Source organism: Eucalyptus grandis, chromosome 3, assembly GCF_016545825.1.
Source record: "Eucalyptus grandis isolate ANBG69807.140 chromosome 3, ASM1654582v1, whole genome shotgun sequence".
Lineage (NCBI taxonomy): Eukaryota > Viridiplantae > Streptophyta > Magnoliopsida > Myrtales > Myrtaceae > Eucalyptus > Eucalyptus grandis.
In genome coordinates, this window is record NC_052614.1 from 17,658,495 (window position 1) to 17,683,222 (window position 24,728).

Consider the following 24,728-nt stretch of genomic DNA (forward strand, 5'->3'; position numbering starts at 1 on the left):
AATCTCATTTATTTATTTTTTCGATAAAAAAAAAGTCTCCAGGATCCACCCCACTGCCTTCTTTCCCTCATCCATTTCCCCCTATTTCACTTTTCTTTTCCTCCCCACCACTTGACAGATAGGCTGTCATATCCCTTCCCCCGCAAATTAAAAGTCACCCATCGAGTCCCCCTTATTTATTATTTTTGAGTTTCTTTATCAAAAACCCTAGCCAGTACCCTCTTTTTTCTCCTCCTCCTTGCTTACAACCCCCTTCCTCTCCTCTTCCTCTTGATCTCTACTTGCTCTTGATCCTCATCACAATTCTTTACCCCTTGTCTTTGGCCCTTTCTCTCTCGTAGCTATAGCCTCGTCGCCGATCCATCGCAACATCACAGTAGTGGCCCTTGCCTCAGTTTATGTTCTTTCTCTGGCCGTCTCACACTGTTGCAGTAACACGGTGTGAATCGGTGGAGACCACAGCAGGAGCATGTGAGTGTTGCTCGTCAGTTCTCTTTTCCACTTTTTCTTATTAATATAAAAAGCAAGTCAATCACGATGCTTCTGAGTATTGCGTGTCTCCAAGTCATGATGCGACTTCGACCAAAAAAAGAAAGAAAAAGTCATGATGCTGCGGAAATTACGCGTGCAATGATTATTCTTTCCGTGGCATGCCTCACGGCGGTTCGATTAGCATGGAGAGTTTTGGACCGTTGGATGGCAAGAACTCGAGCATTGTTCGAGCACGCATATTAAAGAATTTCGCGTGTTGGTAATCCTACTTCAGAGGCTGAAAATCGGTGGAGATGCCAGGGTTGTGTTGTTTGAGCACTCCTCAGGCAGTCAACCGACTCCTTGCTATTTTCTGTTTCCTACTTTGATTGCTCCATTTTCTTCTGAGTAAGAAAGAGGTGTGAGAGTTCTTTTATTTTCGTTTGAATTAACTGAGTCATGAAAGACATTTGTGCGATTCGCAGATCTGGACCGTGAAGGCTGGCTTTCTTTTAAGGCTCTGCTTGATCAATCTCTTATTTTAAAACAGAATAAGAATCTCGTTGGTTAATCACTCCATGATGTCCATCCAATCAAGAAAAAGGTAAATGGTCTTTCCGTTCTTTTCCTTTCTCTCCAATTCCTTTCGTTTCTTTTCACGTCATTTCCCTCTCAACTTAAATTGCCAATTGAATTGTAAAAGAGAAGAACCCACTCACTCAGAAGATCCGAATTCCAGGGCGTCTTCCTCATCGAATGCTCCACACGGAGGAGATCATGAAGGGGAAGACAAATGGCCCAAAGGGAATGCCTACGAAGTGTTCTTGAACTTTAGAGGGATAGATACACGCAAAAATTTCACTGACTATCTCTATACTAGTCTTACCGATGCAGGAATTCATGTGTTCAGAGACGACAATGAGCTCTGTGTTGGTGAGGAGATTGGTCCGGAGCTTCTCTGCAACATTACGCAGTCCACGATCTCTATCCCAATTATTTCCAAGAACTATGTTTCCAGCAAATGGTGCCTTCATGAGTTGGTTCAGATGTTAAAGTGCAAGAGGAGTAAAGGGCAAATAGTATTGCCCATATTTTACAAAGTGGAACCCTCACAAGTGCGACATCCTATAGGGAGATGGAGAGAAGCTATCGATGCACATAAAAAGAATATGGAGGAAATGGTTGTGAAGGAATGGGAAGAAGCACTCAAAGAAGTTAGCTTCTTGAAAGGATGGGAATCGGAGAAAATTGATAATGGGTACCTTATCCTCCAACAAAACATTGTTTAATTATTCATAAATAGATATTTTTTCAAAAATAATACACATTTTGCTATCCTATACCAATATTCATTGTTATTTGACAGGCATGAAGGAACATTGGTTAAGATTATTGTGAAAAAGGTTATGGGCGAGTTAAAAAGACTTTTTCAGCTAAATCTTCCTAAACAGTTAGTGGGAATCGAGGATCATGTGCAACTTATGAGCAACATGGATGCTGAATTCAATGGTACAAAGATTATTGGAATTTATGGAATGGGCGGCATCGGTAAGACAACTCTTGCAAAGGTGTTATACAACAAACTCTCTAGTCATTTTGACTATTGTAGCTTCTTGGCAAATATCCGAGAAACATCCGAGCGTAATGGTATTGAATGTGTACAAAAGCAACTCATTCATGACATAACAAGAAGTTCATATGATGTGTCTAATGTCGATGAAGGAGTCAGTTTCATTAAATCTCGATTTATGGGGAAGAAAGTCCTAGTTCTTCTAGATGATATTGATGATAACACTCAACTGAATGCTTTGGTCGGGGACGGTAGTTGGGTTGAAGCGGGAAGTATAGTCATCATCACAACTAGAAACAAAAGCATTCTCGATGAAGCTAACGTGGGCTACATGTACCAACTCAACGAGTTATCTTTAGATCAATCATTGATTTTATTTAGTAGACATGCCTTTCGAAAGGATTCTCCTCCGAGTGATTATGAGGTTATCTCTAGTGATGTCGTATCTACTACTGGGGGGCTCCCGTTAGCTCTTGAAGTTATAGGTTCGTTCTTATGGAGAAAGAAAAAAGACTTATGGAAAGGTACATTAAAAAAATTAAAGAAAGTGCCCCATGAGAAAGTGCAAGAGAAGTTGAAAATAAGTTATGACGCATTAGATTATAGGGAACAACAAATATTTTTGGATATAGCATGCCTTTTCACCAGAACACTTAAACAAAATCCAACTTATATGTGGGATGCTTGTGATTTTTTCCCTGGGATGGGGATTGAAGTATTAAGTCTTAGATCCCTAATTGAAACTGAAGGAAATGGAGTGTTTTTATTGATGCATGATCAATTGAGAGATCTTGGAAGGGAAATTGTTTATCTAGAAAATCCAAGGGAGCCTCAAAAGCGTAGCAGATTGTGGATTGGTCAGGAAGCCCTAGATGTGCTTGACCATTGCAAGGTATGAATTTTCTCTACTTTTCTTAGTCAGTGCATGTGGGTCCATCTTCCCTTTCTTGTTTGAAATAAAAATAAGTATCAGTCTTGAGTCCCCATAAATTGCTGCTTCTCTAAGCAAAAGAGCTTTTTTGATTAATCATTGTTTTTGCCTGATTCTAGAAATCCATGGTAAAAATGAGTAAAATAGATGACTAGTACTTCATTGTAACAAAATCAACACGAAAATCAAAATATAGCATCAAACATCTGTAGCAATAAAAAGAATCACATATAGAATGTTTGTAATTATCAATTTTCCTTCCACGTATAAGGAAAAACCCTCATCGAAGAAACACATGATAAGAAAGGAATGTAAAACACACGCATACCTTTTGCAATGACATATTCGTTTTCATTTTGATATTAACAATTGCAAACAAAGTAAACACCAAAAAAGTGAGGAAATTCTACAATTGTGATTCTTTGATTATGATACATATATTGATGGCAAATTTGATAGATGCATTTGGACGGTTAGAGTTGTGTTGGTTCGCATATACATGATAGGAGTAAAGGAAGTGTTATTTCACATACATAAGGGCATGAATTTTGATAGATTTGTTTGAATTAATGTATGCATGAAGAGAGGCCTTCCATTGTATTTGTAAATGGACACAAGTTTTGGAAATTCAAAAGGTGCAAAATGCGAAGGGTATAGTTGGATGAGGAAAATTTTTGGAAACAACTACTTGAGCTTCTCATCTTTACATAGATTAGATAAATAATATGCAATTGCAACCTTTCATTTCACAAAATTGAAAGGAAGAAGCCTATTTGCCATAGTAGTATGTTGGCAAATTGAAATCAGTGCATTTTATTTTATATGAGTTCGTCTCATCTCATCATTCAAAACTTATGGTCCACAATGTTTCCAAGTTGCAGGGCACCAAAAAGATTGAAGCCCTTTCTCTTGGCACATGTGGTGTGGGAAGAAGATACACAGCCGAACAATTTAAAGAATTGACCAACTTGAGGTTCCTCCAAGTAGATGGTGTGGATTTCATCGGAGATTTCCAAAGCTTACTTCCTAAATTAAGATGGCTTCAGTGGAATAAGTGTCCCTCGAATTTCACTGCGGCCAACTTTCATTTGAAGAAATTAGTTGTACTCGATTTGTCATACAGTGCAATTTCAGAGGACTGGGGAGGATGGGTTCCACTCAAGGTAAGATGTAAAAAAGGCATCAAAGTTTTTTTTTAACTTAACATTTTTTTCCTTGTACATATAACATTTGAAAATTGATTTTCATAATTGAACTAGCCCGTTTCTCTTTAATTTCATAGTATTAAAGGAAAACTTGGTGCCCAATGATTGCATCTCTCTTTCATTTGGATTTGTCATATGCTTTTTTGATAATATAAGTTGCTTATGTCTAATAAGCAAATATCTCCTTTGAAATGTTATCCAGAAATAAATGCAGTTAGCACTTGTACACCTTAACATTCTTTTGCAATTGATGTGCTTAGAAAGCATTTATCTATTGATGTGGCCAAACATTACTAAAAGAGGCATTGAAAATTAAGTAGGACAACCACGAAGGAGTAGAGGAGCACGGAGAATTCTTAAAAGTGAAATACATAAGGAGTAGCGAAAAATCACAGGTTGTGACGGTCCACTTACACTGACGTACCATTTCTTTCTTCCAGATGGCGACTGAGCTCAAAGTTCTCAACCTCAATAATTGTCAATCTTTGAAAAGAACTCCCGACTTGTCCACTTTCAGAAGGTTGGAGATTTTGACTCTTATAAATTGTAAGAATTTGGAAGAGCTTCATCTTTCTATTGGAAATTTGGCATCATTGATTGAGCTGGACGTAGGATACTCATCGATTACCAAATTACCCGAAAGTATTGAGAATATGCAAAATTTGAGGATCTTAAATATTTATTGTACTAACATAACAGAATTGCCCGATGCCATTGGGATGTTGGCAGAACTCCAAAAGTTAGTGGTTTGGAAATGCAAAAACCTGGAGCGATTACCTAGTAATATATGCAAACTGATTTCGCTAAAGAAGCTTAACGTTGGTGTATGTGAAAAGCTTCGGGAATTACCAGAACTGCCCTCCGGCTTAACAGATCTAGAGATCGGCTGCCAGGGGCAGTCTTTGCCCCATCTTTCCCAGCTAACCCGTCTCAAGAAACTCTATCTTCGCTGTTGCCATCGGCTTGAATTTGTCCCAGAGCTTCCCATTGGACTATCAGAGCTTAGTGTTTTCAGATGCGAAATATTGAAAGCCTTGACTAATTTGTCAGACTTGAAACACTTGCGATCTTTCTATATAAAAGATTGCCCATCTCTGGAAGGATCGCCCGACGTGTCGAATTTTAGGCGTACGCAGATGAGAGAACTTGGCTGGAAAGGTATGCAGTTATATCCGGGGGACTTACTATTCTACCGTGAGTAGACCTGAAGAGCTACAGGGGGCAGAAGAGAAGGATGGTGGGACGTCCATGGAATCTCTCTCTCTCTCTAAGTCGCTACCAATCAGTCGCCGTGCTAGTTTCCCAGGCCCGAAGATTGAAGCCACTGTTTGCACCGCCCATCCACCGCAGGCACGCGGGCAGGTCGATTGGCGCGGCGGAGATGACGACGGCGACGGCGACGCGACGGCGACGACACAACGCCACAGCTGGCAATGCCCTCTCCATCCGCTCCAGGTAAACCCGCGCACGCGTCTCTCGAGCTTTCCTGCGGTCTCTCAGCTTCAACTGCATTTTAGAACCCCAGTCGGACCACGATACTCTAGTGCGCGAGCTCATCGATTGTTGGGATTGGCGACGTTCTGAATGCTCTAAATCGGCCACGAGTGGATGTGTAGGGCGTGATGCGGATGATCGATCAATCGCATTTGAAGTTTAGAGTCGATCCATCTCATGTCGTAAATTTGCAATTGCAGATAGTTGGGATGGTGGTGTTCAGTTTCCTAGTGGTGGCCTTCTACGTCTTCTTGGGATTGTTGCATGGGAGCGGGGCTGCTGAAATCACCCTGACGACAATATTCTCTTGTGCGGTAACTCCCTTAGCGTTTACTTTGTGCCATGATGACATTGATTGCTTTTCTTTGGTCACGGGGAATTGATGGGATTTTCCACATATTTCCATCAATTTTCAGGTGTTCTTGGCGATGTTTCTGTTCATCTGGTGTACCGTGATAGATCCGACGTAAAAGACCAGTTATAGAAAGAAGAAGAGAGGCTCCGAAGCGATGGCGCTCACAGACTTTTGTGCCAATTCCTCAAGCTTGCCCTTCCAATTTCGATGCTTGATTTGCCTACCTAGGTACTTCTTCTTTCTCTTTTTCTTGAATGATGATGGAAGGAAGGTTGGGGTTGATATTCCTGTGGAAGTCTAATGGTGGCGCCTATGTATATGTATACAAAGAGATTAGCCTGGGGATATATTCTTTTTGGCAAGATATCAGCGAGTGTTCAGCACCTGACCGCTTAGCTTTGGAGGAGACAGTGAACTCAATAAGTAGAAGTCCGTAGCTATGGCATGTGGATGAGCCGAGTAGGAAAGTAGTGCACAAAGTTCTGTGGATAAGCTGGACATTGTTGTTTGGGGTACTATCTAGGAAAATACTTTGAACTTGTACTTTTACAAGCTGGGCCCACCCTCCCTACTTTTGGAATTGAAGTTAAACGTGTGGGAGTGAAGGGTTGAAAAATTAGATAATATCCTTGGTCTATCATGACATAGAGAAAAAGGTGCTTTGTCTTAGTCAAGTAGTTTTATTTTGTTTTATCGCCTTTTCAGGGTTTAGTGAAGTCGGGAGTTGTGGCTCCTCTTTGTTTTTTTTATTCTGCTTAGTAGATTTGCTTTTGGGGTTTGCATTGTCTTTTATAGAGATGGATATATATTTCCTCGTTGCCTTACTTATTATACTTATTGCATAACAAAGAAACCGGGGAGAAGAGAAATTGCAATTGAGTGCTGGAGGAGCAATTCATAATGCTAATTTGGGAATTGATGTTTGTCTACCCACTGACAAACTAATATATAATCAATCAAGGATGAACCGTGATTACGAATTGTACCTCTCCATTGCAATTAGGGCGTGTTGTGGGGTTTCTCCCTTGCATGAACATAGCATGTGCCATGTTGGCAGGTACTTGATGACACTGATACTTGGATATTCATACATATTAAATTGTTATTCCTGTATTTAGTTGCTCCCAAACTTTCTTGTACTAAAAGAAATATCTTACACTCATTTTTAGGAGTGAATTGGGTCGTCGAGGTTAACCTATGTCCAATTATTTTTTTCCTTTTCATCTCTGCTTTTGGCTGATAAGCTGCTAGAATTTTGGCCCTTAAATTGATGGTATTTCATTGTTATGCTATGCTGAATGCTTATAAGTTCCTTCTGGACTGGTTAGAGCACTATGACTAGTTGTTGTTAATTATAAACTATACAATTTTTTCTAACCTTGAAAATCGTATTTAGGATTGCTATTTGTGTAGGATACAATTAAAACGATGGAAGTTGGTCACATCAAAATCATTCCCGTTGGAGACGTAGAATGGTTTCTAACCCCAGTCCCAAATATCCTATTTTTCCTATTTAATTAGCACTCAATCTCATAGTAAACCAAATTAGGCTCCAATTCTCATTTTACATGACCCACTATACGTCTAAAACAATATCTAAAGGCCAAAACTGCTAATCAGGGCTAACTTTGGGTTTGAACTTAAGGGAATTATGAATTAAGAATGAGATGTTGCCCTCATCCTGAATTAGATCGGATGGAAGATTTAATTATTGGTAGTGGCAAGGTTGAATATACTTTATGTACAGACTTAGGAGAATCCATAAGCTTTTCCCTAATGTAAGAATAACCTTTTATTGGTGGAGTTGGAAGTGGGCTCTATCTCCATAAGAGCTTGCATTGGGGTAAATGAAAGGTCAACTGTGTGTCCACATACAGCAATGCATCACAATACCAACACCTTTGTACTGCAGCCATCTTTTCTGGTTGGGGACATAATTCTCTTTTACATAGTAGCACGTACCTCTTTACCTTTTCTATTTTTTTCATCCTACTGTCTTCTACTTTTCATTGCCATTATCTAGTTTTGCGCTTTTTTATTCTCTTCTTTACTCATGCCCTAGATGCTTTTCTAGTTGACTTTCTCTAATAGGCATGAGAGTTTCTTCAGTGATGTGCTTCTGCTATGGTGATGCTCTTGCTTTTATCTTCTACTTTTGAACTTCATTCCCTTTTTTCAAAGATAACATACAGGTGTTAGTGCAGAAGAAAAGATAAAGAATCTATCACTTTAGACCTTAATTTTCTGTAGTCTTATGATCATCGATCCAAAGTCCAATTTCAATCATTTTCGGATTACTCTTAACAACCTTTACCTTAAGGGTTAGATTTTATACTGCAAGGATTGCCTCCCATGAATGTACGATCGTGAAATGTCGTTTCGTGTAGCCGTGACATGCCATCTATGTATATCTATCTAAAAAAAGAATGTGCTTGGCATATCAACATGGGGATTGGCTCTAGGCAATCTGTTGGGATGCAAGATCTCAGGCCTAGTGCTTGAGATCTAGAATCTAATATTGGGGAATCCTCTTGGGTTTCTCACCTTCTATTTCTAGATTCTCTCCCATGATTGCCTCAAATTTTCACTTTTTGTTCCCCTATTAATTCATGAATTGCATTACTTCTTTTTTCATGTCTAGTTCAGGATACATTTCATGACATATCCTTTATGGGGATCTTACACTGTTTTCAAGTTTTCAATTGGCCGGGATCCTCTTCATAGAGATACCTATACTTGTATTGTACCTTTTTATTGTCCATTTTAGTTCCTTTTTTGACAATATTATCATTCTAGAGTGACAAATTTTCCATGCTATTAATCAAATAGTTCAAATCAAAGTTTTAATGGTGATCTAGACATAATCAAGTCATTGACTTGATTGGATAGTGACCTATGTGTCGCATCTTTCTTATGACAGGCTGCAACAGCAATGGTGCAGCAAGCTATGCGATATGTTGACCAGACACTTGATCTTGAGACCAAGATAGAGCTTATTAAGACACTTAACTCCGTTGTTGCTGGGAAGATGAATGTGAAATCAAACTTTGGTGCAGCTTATGTTCATCAGCAATCTGCTTCTATTTCGTGATTTCTGTAGCTAGTTTCATAATGCAGTTATATTTTGAAATTGAGAGAGCATGATTGTTCAAGAAACTTGCAAAAATAAATAAGTTTTATAACTTGCTTGCATTTTTTGAAAATTTTAGGAGTTAATTGCACATTCGTGACAAATTTTACGACTTTTAGTACATTTATCCTAAAACTTATTAGTATTGTCGATAGTTAATTTGTTACTTAGCCCTTAAGTATATCTAATTTATTGGAAATTTCCTGTTATTTTTAAATGTTTATGGTATGAATGGCTAAAATTATCGAAGTTCACTTTTAATTAAATAATGAGATGCTTATATTCTATAGGGATCTCTTCTCTTCCTTTTCCCTAAAATGCCATCGACAACTTATTTTTGAATTCATTGATATGAGAACAAATGTATAAATGAATTTTTAGATGGTACTTCACACGTCAGCTTAACTCGCGAGTCTCATACCTTCCACTTTCTTGCGTTTTCTCACTCTTGATTTTTGTTTTTCTTTTTAACTCTCATTCTCTATCAATCAAACACATTATTTCATAAGTAATGTAAATATGCTAATACATGCAACTTTTGAGCTTGCAAGTTCTATTTTATGGAAAATTATAGTTTTTACTTCAAACATTTACACCTACCCGTTGGGTATAAACTTAAGATCTTTATATGGTGAGTTTAATGCATGAGTAGGGGTAATCAATACTAAAGTCAAAGCCTGGAATCAGCCCTGTAGCTCCGTAAAATTGCAACCAAAAATTAGACCAATTATATATGGAACCAGCCTGTATCAACATAAATTCTGCGTAAAAAATTAATCATATGCCCAATCCTATTAAGTCAGGTTAATTGTTGTTGCTTCTGCTATTGATTATGGGGTCGGTCTTTTTGGACTCGGATTTGGCGAAGATCAAAATCAAAGTTATCTTATGGACATTATGTTCGCATAAATATGTGCAGGACTGCTTATCCAGAGTGTTTGAAAAAGAATACCATCCTGAAAGGGCTAATACTCGATTGCAACTGAAATTGTCTGTGCTATAGACTGTCCATCGGCTTCTCTATCTTTCCTTCATGATTGTAGTGATTCCTTCCTTAGGAGATTTGCATGCTTTTCCATCTCATGCCGATACGTCGATAACGGGGATAAGTACACCATCAGTGCCATAAGTTGTGTACGGCGCTCATTTTGGTGCCAAAAGTTTCTGTCGGATCACTTTTGGTCTTTCTTTTGCTGTAAATGTTGGACGTGTGACTCGGCCCAGAGGTCCAAAAACTTCGTAACAGGAAGATGGTCTGAGTAGCTTGGCACAAGTAATTATTTGCTAAGGGCCGAAGCTTGGTGGTCGACCGACGGGCAAGTACGTGCTCATTCCGACAGCGCTGCAAGGGGCATTTTCGTCCGAAAACATTTCATTTTTTTCCTTTCCCTTTCCTTTCTCTATGCAGATCCTTTTTCGTATACCCCATGGTTGACATCTTCTCCTTCAATCCTGAACATTCAACCTCTAACGGCAATAAGCTCGAATGAAAAAATTTGCAGGGGAATCACAATTTTACATGACAATCCTCTACTGTGACAACATCACACATCTTCTTCTTCGAATACCGCATTGCATTTTCTTTCCTACTGCGATTGCCTCAACATTTTTATTCTCCGCCGGTTTCTCGCTGTCTCCAATTCCTCGTCTTTCGTTGTTTTTGGTTTGCTAATCACTCTCCTGCGTAATTCTATTTCTATTTCTTCAAAGTATTCAAAGTCTTCCAATTTTGTTCTTTCTTGTTCTATTTCGTTAATGTTGTGTGGGTTTTTTTTTTTTTTTTAATGTATTTTGATGTACTCGTGATTGTCGGAATTGTGCTGTTCTAATGAGTTTTTTTTTTTTTTTTTTTTTTTGGGGGGGGTCTTCAATTTGGTAGGTTGGTTTGTGGCCTGGAAACTAGGTTTGGTTCAGCAGATCTTCAGCCTCCGTCGCACCACTCAACAGTTTCTTACAACGTTAACAATTTCACCAACCACTGCACGAAAAATGGCAAAAATGGTGTGAAGCTATCTTTATCTATCCAAAAATCAACCTTCGGGGCCCATTCCTACTTCTCTTGGAAAATTAGACAATTTAATCGAATTCAGCATTTCACGGAATAACTTTTCCGATTCAATTCCAAGAGAGATAAGGTGACTTGAGGAATTTGACTATACTTTATTTATGGCAAAAATGGACTTTTAGGATTCGTGCCTTCAGAAATTGGAAGGCTCACTTCCTTTATTGAACTTGAGCTAGCATTCAACAATTTTACTGGCTGAATTTGTCATTCCCTTGGAAACTTGACAAATTTATCTTTATTTAGCCTCTTCCAAAATTATTTGATTGGTCCAATCCCTACTTCTCTTGCGAAATGGGGCAACTTAACCTATCTAGGCATTTCAAGGAATAACCTTTTTGGTTCCATGCCACAAGAATTATGCCACTTGAGGAGCTTGAAGGATCCTAGCTTATGGGGAAATAGATCGTCAGGGTCCATTTCTTCAAAAATAGGGAAGCTCACTTCTCTTACCAAATTTTACCTAGGACTCAACAATATCAACAGCTCGATTCCTTTTTCTATAGGAAACTTGACAAATTTATCTTTCCTTTTTTTTGGTCGAAAGTAGATAGTTCATTCGATCATCGAACATAACAAGTCTTACAAGACAACGATGGAGGAAATTCCGAACATAAAATTTCCAAAAAAGGTAAAGGAGGGGTGGTCAACCAATTTAGAGGAAGTTTGTTGGCACGGTGACAAATTTATCTTTCCTTTACTTGAATGGAAATGCATTTTTGTCCTCGATCCCTCAGGGAATTGGGAGATTGGTACATCTCGAAGGATTGGATTTGTTAGAGAATGATTTGGTCAGTGCAATACCATCATTTGTGCAAAACTTGAGCAATCTAAAGATTTTAGACCTATACTCAAATCATCTTTTAGACTCAATTCCACAAGAGTTTGGGAAATTGATGTCTCTTCAAGCATTAGATGTAGCCGCTAATAATTTGACCGGTCCAATCCCTACATCAATTGGAAGCTTGGCAAATCTAACTGCATTAAGCCTTCATGACAATAAATTCATTGGTTCCTTGCCTTTTGAATTTAATAAGTTAATATGTTTGCTTAAGTTGGATCTATCTAATAATGAATTAGGGAGGGAACTGCGAGAGGATGTATGTCTTGGGGGATCATTGCAATATTTCATTGTCTTCAATAATCATTTCAAAGGCTCCATGTGGCATCCCAAAATTCAAAGCCAAGCCTTAAGGTGTGTTAAAGTCTTTAATTAGGTGATAAAAATTTCCATGGCTTATGTTCTAGCCATTAGTCTTTTAATTTGATGATTTGTGCTTGTGATTGTGGAAATTTAAATTTAATAGATTAATAATCTATGCTTGGCCATATGATTTAAATTTCAATGAACAAAAATATCCCAAGACTTTGGCCGAGATGAAAATTGGAATTCAAAAATATTTGTAGGAAAATTTCAAAAAAAAAGAGAGAGAAAAAGGGGTTAATTTTTGGAATGGGCCTTGGACCCATTTGGCCTAAGCTTGGTGGGCCAAGCTAGTCGGCCCAAGAAGGGAATTCGCCGGCCCACTAAGGCCCAAAGCAAGGAGTGGCCGGATGGCCCAAATTCAAATTAAAGCCCAATGTGACAAGTGGCAAGGGAATGCCATGTATTGGTGGGTTTGTAGGCAATCTCATGATTGCTAATCATGGGATTAGGGGAGTATAAAGGGGATGAGGAGAGAGAGAATGGCCGGTTTTCTTCATTTGGCCGAGAGAGAGGGTGAGAGAGAGAGAGAAATTGCGAGAGAGAGGGAGAGACCGAGAGAGGAAGGAGGCGGAGCCGAGGGGTGCCGCCGTTCGTTCGCCGTCCGATCGCCGTGTCCCACCGTCCGTACGCCGTCGTTGTTCATCTTAGAGGCAAGTGGAGTCCTATAACTTCTCTTGCATGTGTGTATATGGGTTGCATGTTCGATTTTGGGTGTTATTTGTGAGAAAAACCGAGGTAAGGGTTGGTTGTTTTCAAGCCGTGTGACTGTTCTTGCTCGGTTTGTAGGAGTCAGTAAATTTTTTGAGCTTACATGTGTGTTTGGAGACCGATTTTGGCTTCGATGTCTTCATGGAAGTTGTAGCTAACATCTTGTAGTATAACATACTGAAATTTAGTGAAAAATAATGGAGATTTGAGGGGTTAAAGCCTTGTTATACGGAGACCTCAGATCCGTGAAGTTTTCACTGACCTCTTGTTGGATTCTTGGTTGCATGTTGGTTTTTGATGAAAATATGACTTCGATGTCTTCATGAAAGTTGTAGGTAACACCTTAAACTACAAAATACTCAAATTTGAAGAGAAATTAAACAGTATAGCCTAGTAAATCGGCTAGATATTGGAGACGATGATTCTGGTGATGTGTTCCGAGACACCCGAGACTTGATGGACTTAAATGGTGACCATAATTTGGTTATTTGACCTATATCTCTTCATGAAACTTGTAAAGGACACCTTGATACATAACATATCAGAATTTCAGAAGAAAAAAAAGAGAATAGATGGGTGAAATCTTAATATTTCGGAGATGTGTATTCTGGACAATGCGGTAAGGGTTCTAGAAGCTTCGTGAGGTTTAATAAAATAATCTATAAGGAATTTGACTTGGAGTTCTTCATGAAAGATGCACGAAAATGTCTTGGCTATCACCCTGTAAAATTTCGTAATTTTTTGAGGCCTAATGGATATTTTAATTGAATTTATTCGGAAACTGTGCATTTGGTTTAAATCCGAGAATCATAGGATGTTTTGGGAAAATTGTGGAATTTGGTAAAAAAATTCATATTGGCCATGAATTTTGCAAGTAAATATCATCCTATGGGTTTGTTTAATAATTTCTTGGATTTTTGTAATTTTGGGAATTTATTGATATTAAATAATAAAATAAATAAATAAATAAAAAATAAAATAATAAAAAATAATAAAAAATAAAATGGATTTTTATTTTGGCCATGGATTCAATTCTATTTGTGTGGCATATGTGTGATGAGGTCTTTGCACATGTATTGGATTGAGATGTATATGTGATAAAGTCTTGGTATGCGTATGACATGGTCCTTGTACATGTATTGAATTGAGATGTGTATGGGATAAAGTTTTGGCATGTGTATGACATATGAATTGAGATGCAAGTGTGAATTCCATGTCAAGTGTGATTTGTTTGATACCATGCCAATTGCCATGTTAAATTGAGATAAAGAAATGGTATATGTGGATGATGGTAAATGAGGAAGTGGTCGTGGTGGAGGATGATGGCCGGAATGTATAGATACATTGCTGAAATTCCCTAGGAGATTCAGGATGCCCGGAATGTGGGGGGCCGGAAGCCTTGTCGGAGGTCTTTGCCCGAAGGGAATGCCTCGCGATGCCAGGATTTGGGTGCGGGATGCCTGGCTAGAAGGGTAAAGGCCGGAAGCCCTGTCGGAGGTTTCTGCCCGAAGGGAATGCCTCGTGATGCTAGTTGAGATGCGAGATGCCCGGAATGTGGGGGGCCGGAAGCCCGGTGGCCATGGGATGGCTGGAATGCTAGGAACCCTGTCGGAGGTCTTTGCCCGAAGGGATGATGAAATTGATGATATGAGAAATGGGTGATGTGATGATCAAACTTAAAGATTAAAGATGAAAAATGAACCCATGATACGATATGATATGCATGATGATATGCATGATGATGATGATGATGATATGTGATGTGATATGATGATCACCCATGATATAATATGATATGCATGATGATATGCATGATAATGATGATGATGATATGTGATGTGATATGATGATCACCCATGATATAATATGATATGCATGATGATGATGATGATGATGATGATATGTGATGTGATATGATGATCACCTATGATATAATATGCATGATGATATGCATGATAATGATGATGATGATATGTGATGTGATATAATGATCACCCATGATATGATATGCATGATGATGATGATGATGATGATATGTGATGTGATATGATGATCCTCTATGATATGATATGCATGATGATATGCATGATGATGATGATGGTGATGATATGTGATGTGATATGATGATGCATGATAGTGTGTGCCTGGCTTCAAGGTAAGTAATGCCTGCAATGCATGTGTAATTTGCATGATGCATTGAGTTGTTATTGGATTTCCCTATCTGCTGAGTGGTTGTACTCACCCCTTTTGGGGATAACATTTCAGATTAGCCAGTATGCTGCTTCCTACCGTCACGCGTGGTGTGTTTTATGGTCTACCGTCCGATGTAGAGGTCGAGTGTGCTGAGATAGACTGTCCCTCTGTTCCCGGACTGACTTTTATTCGAGTACGTTGTCTAGTGATGTATGACGTGGGCCTGGCTAGGGGTCCTGTTATTCAGGAGTTTATATCCGTACACGTTCGTCGGGATGGAGCTATGCGAGGGATGTTGCCGCCGCCATCGCCTGATGCACCGGGTTGGGCGTGAGACCTGCGCGCGATGAGTAGGAGCTGGATCTCTTTTTGATGTAGATAGTCGACACTTTCGATGGGGGGTTTTGTGCTCGTATGATGTTAGGGGTCGAGGTTTCTTTTTGAGATTTTAGGCAGGACATGGCAGAGTCCTAGCCTTTCTTGTTTTGTACCGAACCGAAGGGAATCCCATCTTGCTATATATGTATGTAAGCAAAGTGTCGAAGTTGTTTATAAAATCCTGATGTTTAGCTGGTGTGTATTTGTATCATGGATTGGTAGGGGGATAGATGGTGATGTTTAATTTGCTTCCGCTATGAGTCGCGTTGGGACCGATCGTTTAAAAAAAAAAAAATGTGTCTGCAAATTAGGACGCTTGTTCGAAAGAAAGAAAGGTAATAAAGTGTAACATCAGAGCTTGTGGCGATCGCCGAAGGGTTCGGGGTGCTACACTCCATCCCCACAAGCTTAGAGAACTGTAGCACATTAATCAGATTGAGACTAGAAGGAAACCGACTTATTGAAAACATGACAAAAGCTTTTGCAGTATATCCACATCTAGGTTATGTGGACTTGAGCCACAATCATTTGACTGGCAAACTTTTGTTGAAATGGAAGCATTGTCATAATTTGACGAGTTTAAGAATATCAAACACCATCATTTTTGGTGAGATACCCACAATATTTGGAAGGATGGCTCAATTACAAATATTGGACCTTTCATTAAATACTTTAAGTGGGGAGACTCCAAGGGAATTTGGAAGCCTATCATTGTTGTTAGAACTTAATCTAAGCAACAACGTGATCACGGGAAAGTCTCGACTGAGATTGCATTGTTATCTCATTTGGCACATCTGAACTTGGCATCCAACAATTTAAATGGATCGATACTAATGCAGCTAAGCTCATGCCAAAGCTTGTTGAGCTTGAACTTGAGTAGAAACAAATTTCAGAGAGGCATCCCTTTTGAGTTACGCAACACACAATTCCTTGAGGTTCTTGACTTAAGTCATAATATGTTGACTAAAAACATACCAGGAGAGCTTGGAAAGTCGAGAATGCTGCAAGTTCTAAATATCTCCTACTCTTTGGTTCCATTGCACATGTTTTTGGTGATATTTCGGCCTGGACTTCCATTGATATATCCTATAATTACCTAGAAGGTCCTCTCCCAAATGTCAAGGCTTTCATTGAGGCTCCATTCGAGGCAATTCAACATAAGAAAGTGCTTTGTGGAAATGTTGTTTGTTTACCAAAATGCAATTCTACCATGAGCAAGAAAAGCGTTGGACACATTAATACTAGTATCATAGTTTTCCCGATCCTCTCGTTATTGGGGTTTCTCCTTCTCTCTTGCACCTTGACCATTCTTGTAATCATCAATCACCATTGAAGAAGGATTATTAAGAGGGAGAACAATGAACGGGCAAATGATTTAGATTTTATGCGTATTTTGAGTTATGATGGCAAGGTTTTTGATGATCGAGTCGTCAAGGCCACGGGAGGGTCAAGGCCACGGGAGGGTTTGACTCCAAGTACTATGTGGGTGAAGGAGCATATGGAACTATTTATGAAGCCGAGATATCAGAAGGTCAAACGATTGTTGTCAAGCAAACCTCGTCATCTCGGGAAGATAATGAGATCGTTGATTTTATATGATTATTCAAGCCTTAAGAAATATATGGCAACATTATATTGTGAAATTTTATGGATTCTACTCTCATGTACAATGTTGTTTTTTGGTGTATGAGTACATGGAAAGAGGTAGCTTGAGAACAACTTTGAATGATGATGAAAGAGCAATAGAGTTCCAATGGGACAAGAGAGTAAATATGGTCCAAGGAGTTGTGAATGCATTGTCTTATATGCCTCATGAATGTTTGCCTTCGTTGATTCATTGAGACTTGATTAGCAATAACATTCTATTAGATCATGATCATGAGGCTGGTGTTTCTGATTTTGGCACTGCAAAACAGATTCATCAAACTGGACTATTATTGCTCGCACAATCGGATATATTGCTCCAGGAACTTCGTAATTTTTGCAATTTTTAATGACCTTGGTGTCAGGCATCCCTTCCATAACTGAAATTCTGCTAGTTTGTTGCAGTTCTTTAGTTATTTAATCTTCTTATAGAAATTTGTTTACTCCATCAAAGTTTTCAAGTTCTGTGCAGATAGAAAGCTTTTCGATTTCCCCAATAAGTAAGAATTGGTAAATGAGGAAAAATATCATAATCGATCCACTTCAAAGATATGAAGCTCGTGTTACCTAAAGATGCCCTTACTTTAAGTTTTGGAACAATTTTTTTCAAACTTTGTCCAAGCATAAACTCCCATGATCAAATCAATGTTGTAAGCGTATATTAATTAGAATTTTGTACTTGTAATCATCACGTCATGGGAAGCAATGTTTTAACTTGAATAATCAAGGTTACAAAAACCTATGAATTTTTACTTGCAGAGCTGGCTTATTATGTAGTTCCTACGAAAAATGTAATGTGTATAGCTTTGGAGTCGTCACATTAGAGACGATCATGGGAAAGCATCTAGGATATCACATCTCCCGAGAATGTTCATCGTCCGCCCAATCTGAGTCGCCTTCTAGACTTTGTCTTCAAGATGCGCAAAATGTGGTCTTGATTGCCAAGCTAGCATTTGCATGCTTGTAAGCCGATCCGCGACTTCGACCGACTATGGGACAAGTCTCACGTGAGCTTCGCGTTCAAGTAACTTGGAGCAACTTCGCAATCTCAGTGTCAAGAAATTTGGAGCATTCACGAAAGATGGTACATTTTGAAGTTACTTTTTCATGTGGTATCGTGTCTGGTTTTTAATCATGATGATGATCGCCTTTTGAATATTTTATAGTTTTCACTAATCCGAACCATGTGATTTATCATTTTCCCTACAAAGCTAGCTTCTCTGTGAACGTCGTAAGAATAGTGCGATGTTTATAGTTTGGAGTTGTGGCACCAGAAATAATTACAGAAACGCTTTTGGGAATATCTCATTTCACAACTATTTCCAGCATTTTGCATAGCGAAGAGGAATTTAATTTGCGAAATGTATTGGATCGACATCTCTTTCCTTCTTTGAAGCAAGATGTAAATGCCATGTAGTTTCTATTGCCGGAAGACATAATGATACTAGTTATCTGTGAACTTTTATCGATGTGTAGTATCATACTTACATTTTTAATTAGTTCAATCAAGTTACTTTTTGACAAAAGTAAAATGTTGTTTTGAAACTTTTAGTTGGTCCACTTAAATCCCTTATATACTTTAATACGTTTATTGTCATTCTTTCATTAATTGATTTAAATGAAGTGTGGCACGGACACCGAAACCACAATTCACGTTCCTTAATATGTGCAATATTAACTCAAACAACTTTTTCTTTTCTAACACACATCCAGTTGGCTCTCTTCGATAACGACTTTTGGTTTCTTCTCCGAAAAAGGATAGGGATAATGACTTTGAAATCTCTGCAGCCAGAGTGTAGAGAAAACTAAATTGTTTTCTTTCGATGCACTGTGAAAATTCCCTCCTCTTCTACATTTGAAATGATCTCGATTGAAAGCTTGAAGAAGAATAAGGCCACATTGATCATATTGAGTATTCTTATCCTAATTTGGAAGCTTTTCTTAACCAGTGGTAGAATTTCTTTAAAATGTTAATTTGAATCCGAGTGTTGATTTTGGTCCTCTCACGCAAAACTAATAATGTCCGAACTATCCTTTTCATCTAATTCTTTTTTATATTTTATTGTCTTGATTCTTTTGTTGATTAATTTCTACAGAACCCTTCTCAATACCATAACACGATAATTTGTAGTTTGAAATTGGATTAAGTATCTTTTTTTCGTATATCAATAGGATACATGCAAATTGATAAATGGAGTAGGCACACAAAATCAAGGAGGTAAATTAGTTATCTAAGGAGTCTTGGGACTACTTAGCAAATAAGCGTTGGACAGTGTGTAGAACATACGCTGGTGTTATAGAAACAACTGTACGCATACAAAAACAGTAATCTTCTTTAAACAAAATATAAAGGGATAAAAGAAAAAGATAATGACACAAATGACCCATGAACTTGGACCTCTCATGTGCAATATGGTCTCCGAATTTTTAATTTGTTCTGTGCAATTTCTAAACTTTTGCCCAATGTGCAATATGGACCCTGGATTTTTATTTTGTCTAATGTGTTTCTTGAACTTCTGATACATGCTCAATTTAGGCCATGGACTGTATGGAAATGTTCAATATTGTCCATAATCTTTTATGTGTAATGTAATTCTTGAATTTTTAATTTGTTCAATGTAATCTCTGGATTTTTGGTACATATTCAATGTAGTCTATAAATCATATTAAAATGTTCAGTTCAATCCTTCCATTAATTCAAAATCATGAAGATTGGAAAGGTAAGTCAAGAACTTACTTGTTAAAAAGGAAAAAAAAAAAGGTATGATAGCTTGAAAAATGTCATTACTTTAATAATTGAGCTCAATCAAATTATGAAATTGAATAGCTTTGCACCAACATTAAAATAATCAGACCATTTGAAGGGTTGGAAGTAAATAAAAGGAGAAAAAGTTAAGGTCTTTATTGTCAAGGTCTCCATGATTAAGACAAATTGATTGGAGAGAGAAAAGAGAGGGAAGCACACAAAGAGAAATTTTCGAGAAAACAGGGGCAAAAGAAAGATAAAGTTGATGTTGATTTTGTTGTTCATGACGATTTTCTATGTTCATAGTTCATGAGTGTTCTGGGGTGTGAAGACTTGTAAGCAAAAAAAGTGGCAGACCTGCACTTGTGAAGCGAATCCAATATTCGCGTTTGCTATAAATAATTGTGCGAGAAGGGGGTTTTTAATTGGAGCCTAGGTGAGTTGCACTCCTTTCGACTTGTGAATTTAAATATAAAAAAATTACTTGGGATTGGGGAGAGGGAGAGAGTGAGCGAGCTCCATTGAGGCTCACAAGAAGCATCCGGTCGAGCTTCAAAGAACCAATAGAAGAGTCTCATTAACCATATATTATGAAAATTATGAAAAGATTGTGAATTCAAGCATTGCGCGAACATTCATAACATTTCAAGTTAAGCAAAGATGAAAGTGCGTCCCACCCAAAATATAGATGAAGTAAACAGTAAAACTTGAATATCTTGTTAGCTGGGTTCACTCCTATGTGGAGGAAGCCCAATGAGTTGCAAGCCCAAAAAGGGCTTGAGCCCATATAATAAGTTATATGAGAAAATAGGGTTTCTCACTATCTATATAAAGAGATAGCAGCAGAAAAAGGAAATAGTAACAAGTGAAAAAGAGAAAGCAGAAAATCTGGGGTTTGAGGCAATATTTGATTTACATCAAGCTGGCGTCGGAGGTCGATTCGTGGTCCGATTGAGCTGAAATTTTGTCAGCATGTTTGTGGCGCAATTTAATCGAATCTGAACGGTTTGATTTTCGTTTGAAGCTCCATACATCAGGTTTTTCGTGGATTGATCAAAACCTGCGTTTTTGGTCAGATTTATCATTAATCTGTTGTGAAGTTCATGTGTATTGCCGAGAATTATGTTCTTGAGGTGTTTGCTGCTATGTACCTCTAGTATTTGCTAGAGAAGAACAATTTTATTGATAGTGAAGATTTTCAGGTGGACTCCGGTCCCGTGATTTTTTTATCTCCTCACATCGAGGAGGTTTTCCACGTAAAAAAAATCATCTTGTGTTCACATGTTTGGTATTTATTTTACTCTACTATATCGATTCCTATTAGGTTTACACAAGAGGGGAGATTATTTTATTCCGCTGCGTTGATTCGATGTTGTTCGAATTATTACTGTTCTCCCATCATAGTGGTATCATAGCAACAGGTTATTGCTTGATTTTTTTGCCTTGTGTTAAACAATGGAAACGAATACGAGTAGAATGGTTACACTGAATGGTTCGAATTATCATATCTAGAAAGGGAAGATGGAAGATCTTTTATATGTGAAAGATTTTTATTTGCCTGTATTTGCTGAGGAGAAATCAGAGAATAAAACTGACGCTGAATGGTCTATATTTCATTGTCAAGTGTATGGTTATATCAGGCAGTGGGTAGATGATAATGTTTTAAACCATATTATTGAGGAAACACATGCACGCAGTTTATGGGATAAGCTCGAATAGTTATATGCTCAAAAGACTGTGAATAATAAGTTATTTTTTATAAAACAGATAATGGCTCTGAGATATCATGATGGTACTCGTTTGACTGATCATTTAAATTCTTTTCAAAGAATTATAAATCAGTTGGCTGCGATGGGAATCAAGTTTGATGATGAGATACAAGAACTATGGTTGCTTGGTACTTTGCCGGACTCATGGGAGACGTTCCGAACATCTTTGTCTAATTTTGCCCCGGATGGTACAATTACCATGGATTTAGCCAAGAGTAGTATTTTGAATGAAGAGATGAGAAGGAAGACACAGGGATCGTCCTATTCACATTCTGATGCCTTGGTTGTTGAGAAAAGGGGGAGAAGTGAGTCTCAAGGTCCGAGAAATAGAGATAAAAGTCGAGACAAAGGCAGAGGTAAGTATAATAAATTTGCTAATGTTGAGTTCCATTATTGTCATCGAAGGGACATATTCGAGGTTTTGTCGCCGCTTAAAAAGGGAGAAACAAAAGGAGAAAGGTAAAGAGAAGAAAAGTGATGATGCCAGTGATGACAATCATGTCGCTGCACTTAAAGAAGACTTTCTCACTATTTTTAATGGTGATGTGGTGAATTTTGTTTCTCATTAGACTAGTTGGGTAATTGATAGTGGTGCATCCGTTCATGTTACATCTCGTAGGGATTTCTTTACATCATACATGTCAGGTGACTTCGGATCTGTGAAGATGGGAAACAATGGACTAGCTCAAGCTGTAGGCATCGGTGATGTGTGCCTAGAAACCAACAATGGCACAAGGTTAGTATTGAATAATGTTAAACATATACCTGATATCCGCTTGAATTTGATTTCTACAGGCAAGTTGGATGATGAGGGGTATTGCAGCACTTTCAGTAGTGGTCAATGGAAACTTTTCAAAGGTTCTCTTGTTGTGGCTAGAGGTGAAAAATATTATTCATTATACAATATGCAGGCAAAGTTGTCTACAGACAAAATTAATGCAGTAGATAGCGAAGATGCAGCTCAGTTATGGCATAAGAGGCTCAGTCACATCAGTGAGAAGGGTTTGTCAATATTGGCCAAGAAGAAGCTCCTTTTAGGATTGAAAAGTTTAGTGCTAAAGAAGTGTGCTCATTGTTTAGCAGGAAAACAGAACATATTGCATTTAAAAGCTCCCCTCCTTCAAGAAAGTCAGGTATACTGGATTTAGTGCATTCTGATGTTTGCGGTCCTATGAAAACAAAATCACTTGGAGGCTCTCTTTATTTTGTTACTTTTATAGATGATTTTTCAAGGAAAATTTGGATTTATACCTTGAAAACTAAAAATCAAGTGTTAGATGCTTTTAAGCAATTTCAGGCTTCGATTGAGAGACAATGGAAAGAAATTGAAATGCATCGGTATTGATAACAGGGGAGAGTATATTGGACCTTTTGATGAATACTGCAGACAAAAAGGTATTTGACATCAAAAGACACCTCCCAAGACACCTCAGTTAAATGGCTTAGCTGAGAGAATGAACAGAACATTGGTTGAAAGGGTAAGATGCTTACTTTCACAATCAAAGCTACTTGGATCCTTTTGGGGTGAGGCTTTAAGTACAGTTGTGCATATATTAAATCTTACTCCATGCGTTCCTTTAGAGTTTGATGTTCATAATAGAGTTTGGACAGGCAAAGAAGTTTCTTATGATTATTTGCGTGTATTTGGGTGCAAAGCATTTGTGCATGTTCCCAAAGATGAGAGGTCTAAACTTGATGTGAAAACACGATAGTGCATATTTATTGGTTATGGACAGGATATGCTTGGCTACAAATTTTATGATCCACTTGAAAAGAAAATTGTAAGAAGCGAGACGTTGTGTTTATGGAAAATCAAACAATAGAGGATATTGAGAAATCGAAGATGATTTCAGCACCACAGGTTAGTGATAATCTAGTTGATTTAGATCCAGTTCCTCTTACAAATATTCCTACACAGATTGATGAAGAGCAGCAGGAAGTCAATGTTCCAAATAATGCACATGTTCCTGAACATGTTGAAATAGATAATACTATTCCTGAACCAGAGGCTCAATTAGATGTTCCACTGGATGTTCCAGTCCGGAGATCTGTTAGAGACCGATGACCTTCCACCAGGTATTCTAAAGATGAGTATGTATTATTGACTGATGCAGGTGAATCAGAGTGTTATGCAGAAGTAATAGAAGATGAGTACAAAAGCAATTGGTTCGATGCTATGCGAGATGAGATGCAGTCACTTTATGATAATCATACTTTTGAATTGGTGAAGTTACCTAAAGGTAAAAGAGCTTTGAAGAACAAGTGGGTATATAGGTTGAAGCAAGATGAACATACTTTACAACCACGGTTCAAAGCTAGATTGGTTGTTAAGGGATTCGGTCGAGAAAAGGGTATTGATTTTGATGATATATTTTCTCCGGTAGTGAAAATGTCTTCTATCCGTGTGGTACTAGGCTTGGCAGCTAGCCTAGATTTAGAAATTGAGCAAATGGATGTTAAAACGACATTCCTACATGGTGACTTGGAGGAAGAGATATACATTGAACAACCTGAGGGTTTCAAAGTGAAAGGGAAAGAGGATTATGTGTGCAAATTGAAGAAAAGTTTCTATGGCCTAAAACAAGCACCGAGACAGTGGTATAATAAATTTGCGTTAGTTATGACAGAACAGAGCTTTAAGAAGACTTTCTCGGATAACTGTGTGTTTGTACAAAAATTTTCTGATGATGACTTTATTATTCTCTTGCTTTATGTTGATGAGATGCTGATTGTTGGCAGGAATGCTTCAAGAATTGAGTTATTGAAGAAACAGTTGAGCAAGTCTTTTGCCATGAAAGACTTGGGCTCGACAAAGCAGATTCTTGGCATTAGAATTACCCGAGACAGAGATCCTAAGAAGTTATT

At 38.1% G+C, this 24,728-nt stretch overlaps 1 protein-coding gene across 2 annotated transcripts; it reads left to right on the forward strand.

Moving 5' to 3' along the window:
* Nucleotides 1-493: 493 nt before the first annotated feature.
* LOC104436872 (disease resistance protein RUN1-like) lies at nt 494-9,190 on the forward strand. Of its 2 annotated transcripts, XM_039310376.1 has the most exons (9): nt 494-879; nt 957-1,075; nt 1,175-1,729; nt 1,838-2,933; nt 3,848-4,135; nt 4,618-5,632; nt 5,872-5,985; nt 6,088-6,254; nt 8,947-9,190. In XM_039310376.1, the coding sequence occupies exons 2-6, from the start codon at nt 1,050-1,052 to the stop codon at nt 5,377-5,379; spliced, it is 2,727 nt and encodes a 908-aa protein (XP_039166310.1). In that variant the 5' UTR covers nt 494-879; nt 957-1,049; the 3' UTR covers nt 5,380-5,632; nt 5,872-5,985; nt 6,088-6,254; nt 8,947-9,190. The 2 variants fall into 2 exon arrangements, with proteins under 2 accessions (XP_039166310.1, XP_039166309.1); XM_039310375.1 differs by lacking the exon at nt 494-879 and having other exon boundaries at nt 887-1,729; nt 3,854-4,135.
* Nucleotides 9,191-24,728: the final 15,538 nt, after the last annotated feature.

Excerpts from the sequence above, each read along its gene's own strand:
- LOC104436872 (XM_039310375.1), top strand. The coding sequence starts at position 1,080 with ATGGTCTTTCCGTTCTTTTCCTTTCTCTCCAATTCCTTTCGTTTCTTT. Across the intron at positions 2,934-3,853 it reads ATGTGCTTGACCATTGCAAG|GGCACCAAAAAGATTGAAGC; the intron begins GTATGAATTTTC and ends TCCAAGTTGCAG. Across the intron at positions 4,136-4,617 it reads GAGGATGGGTTCCACTCAAG|ATGGCGACTGAGCTCAAAGT; the intron begins GTAAGATGTAAA and ends TCTTTCTTCCAG.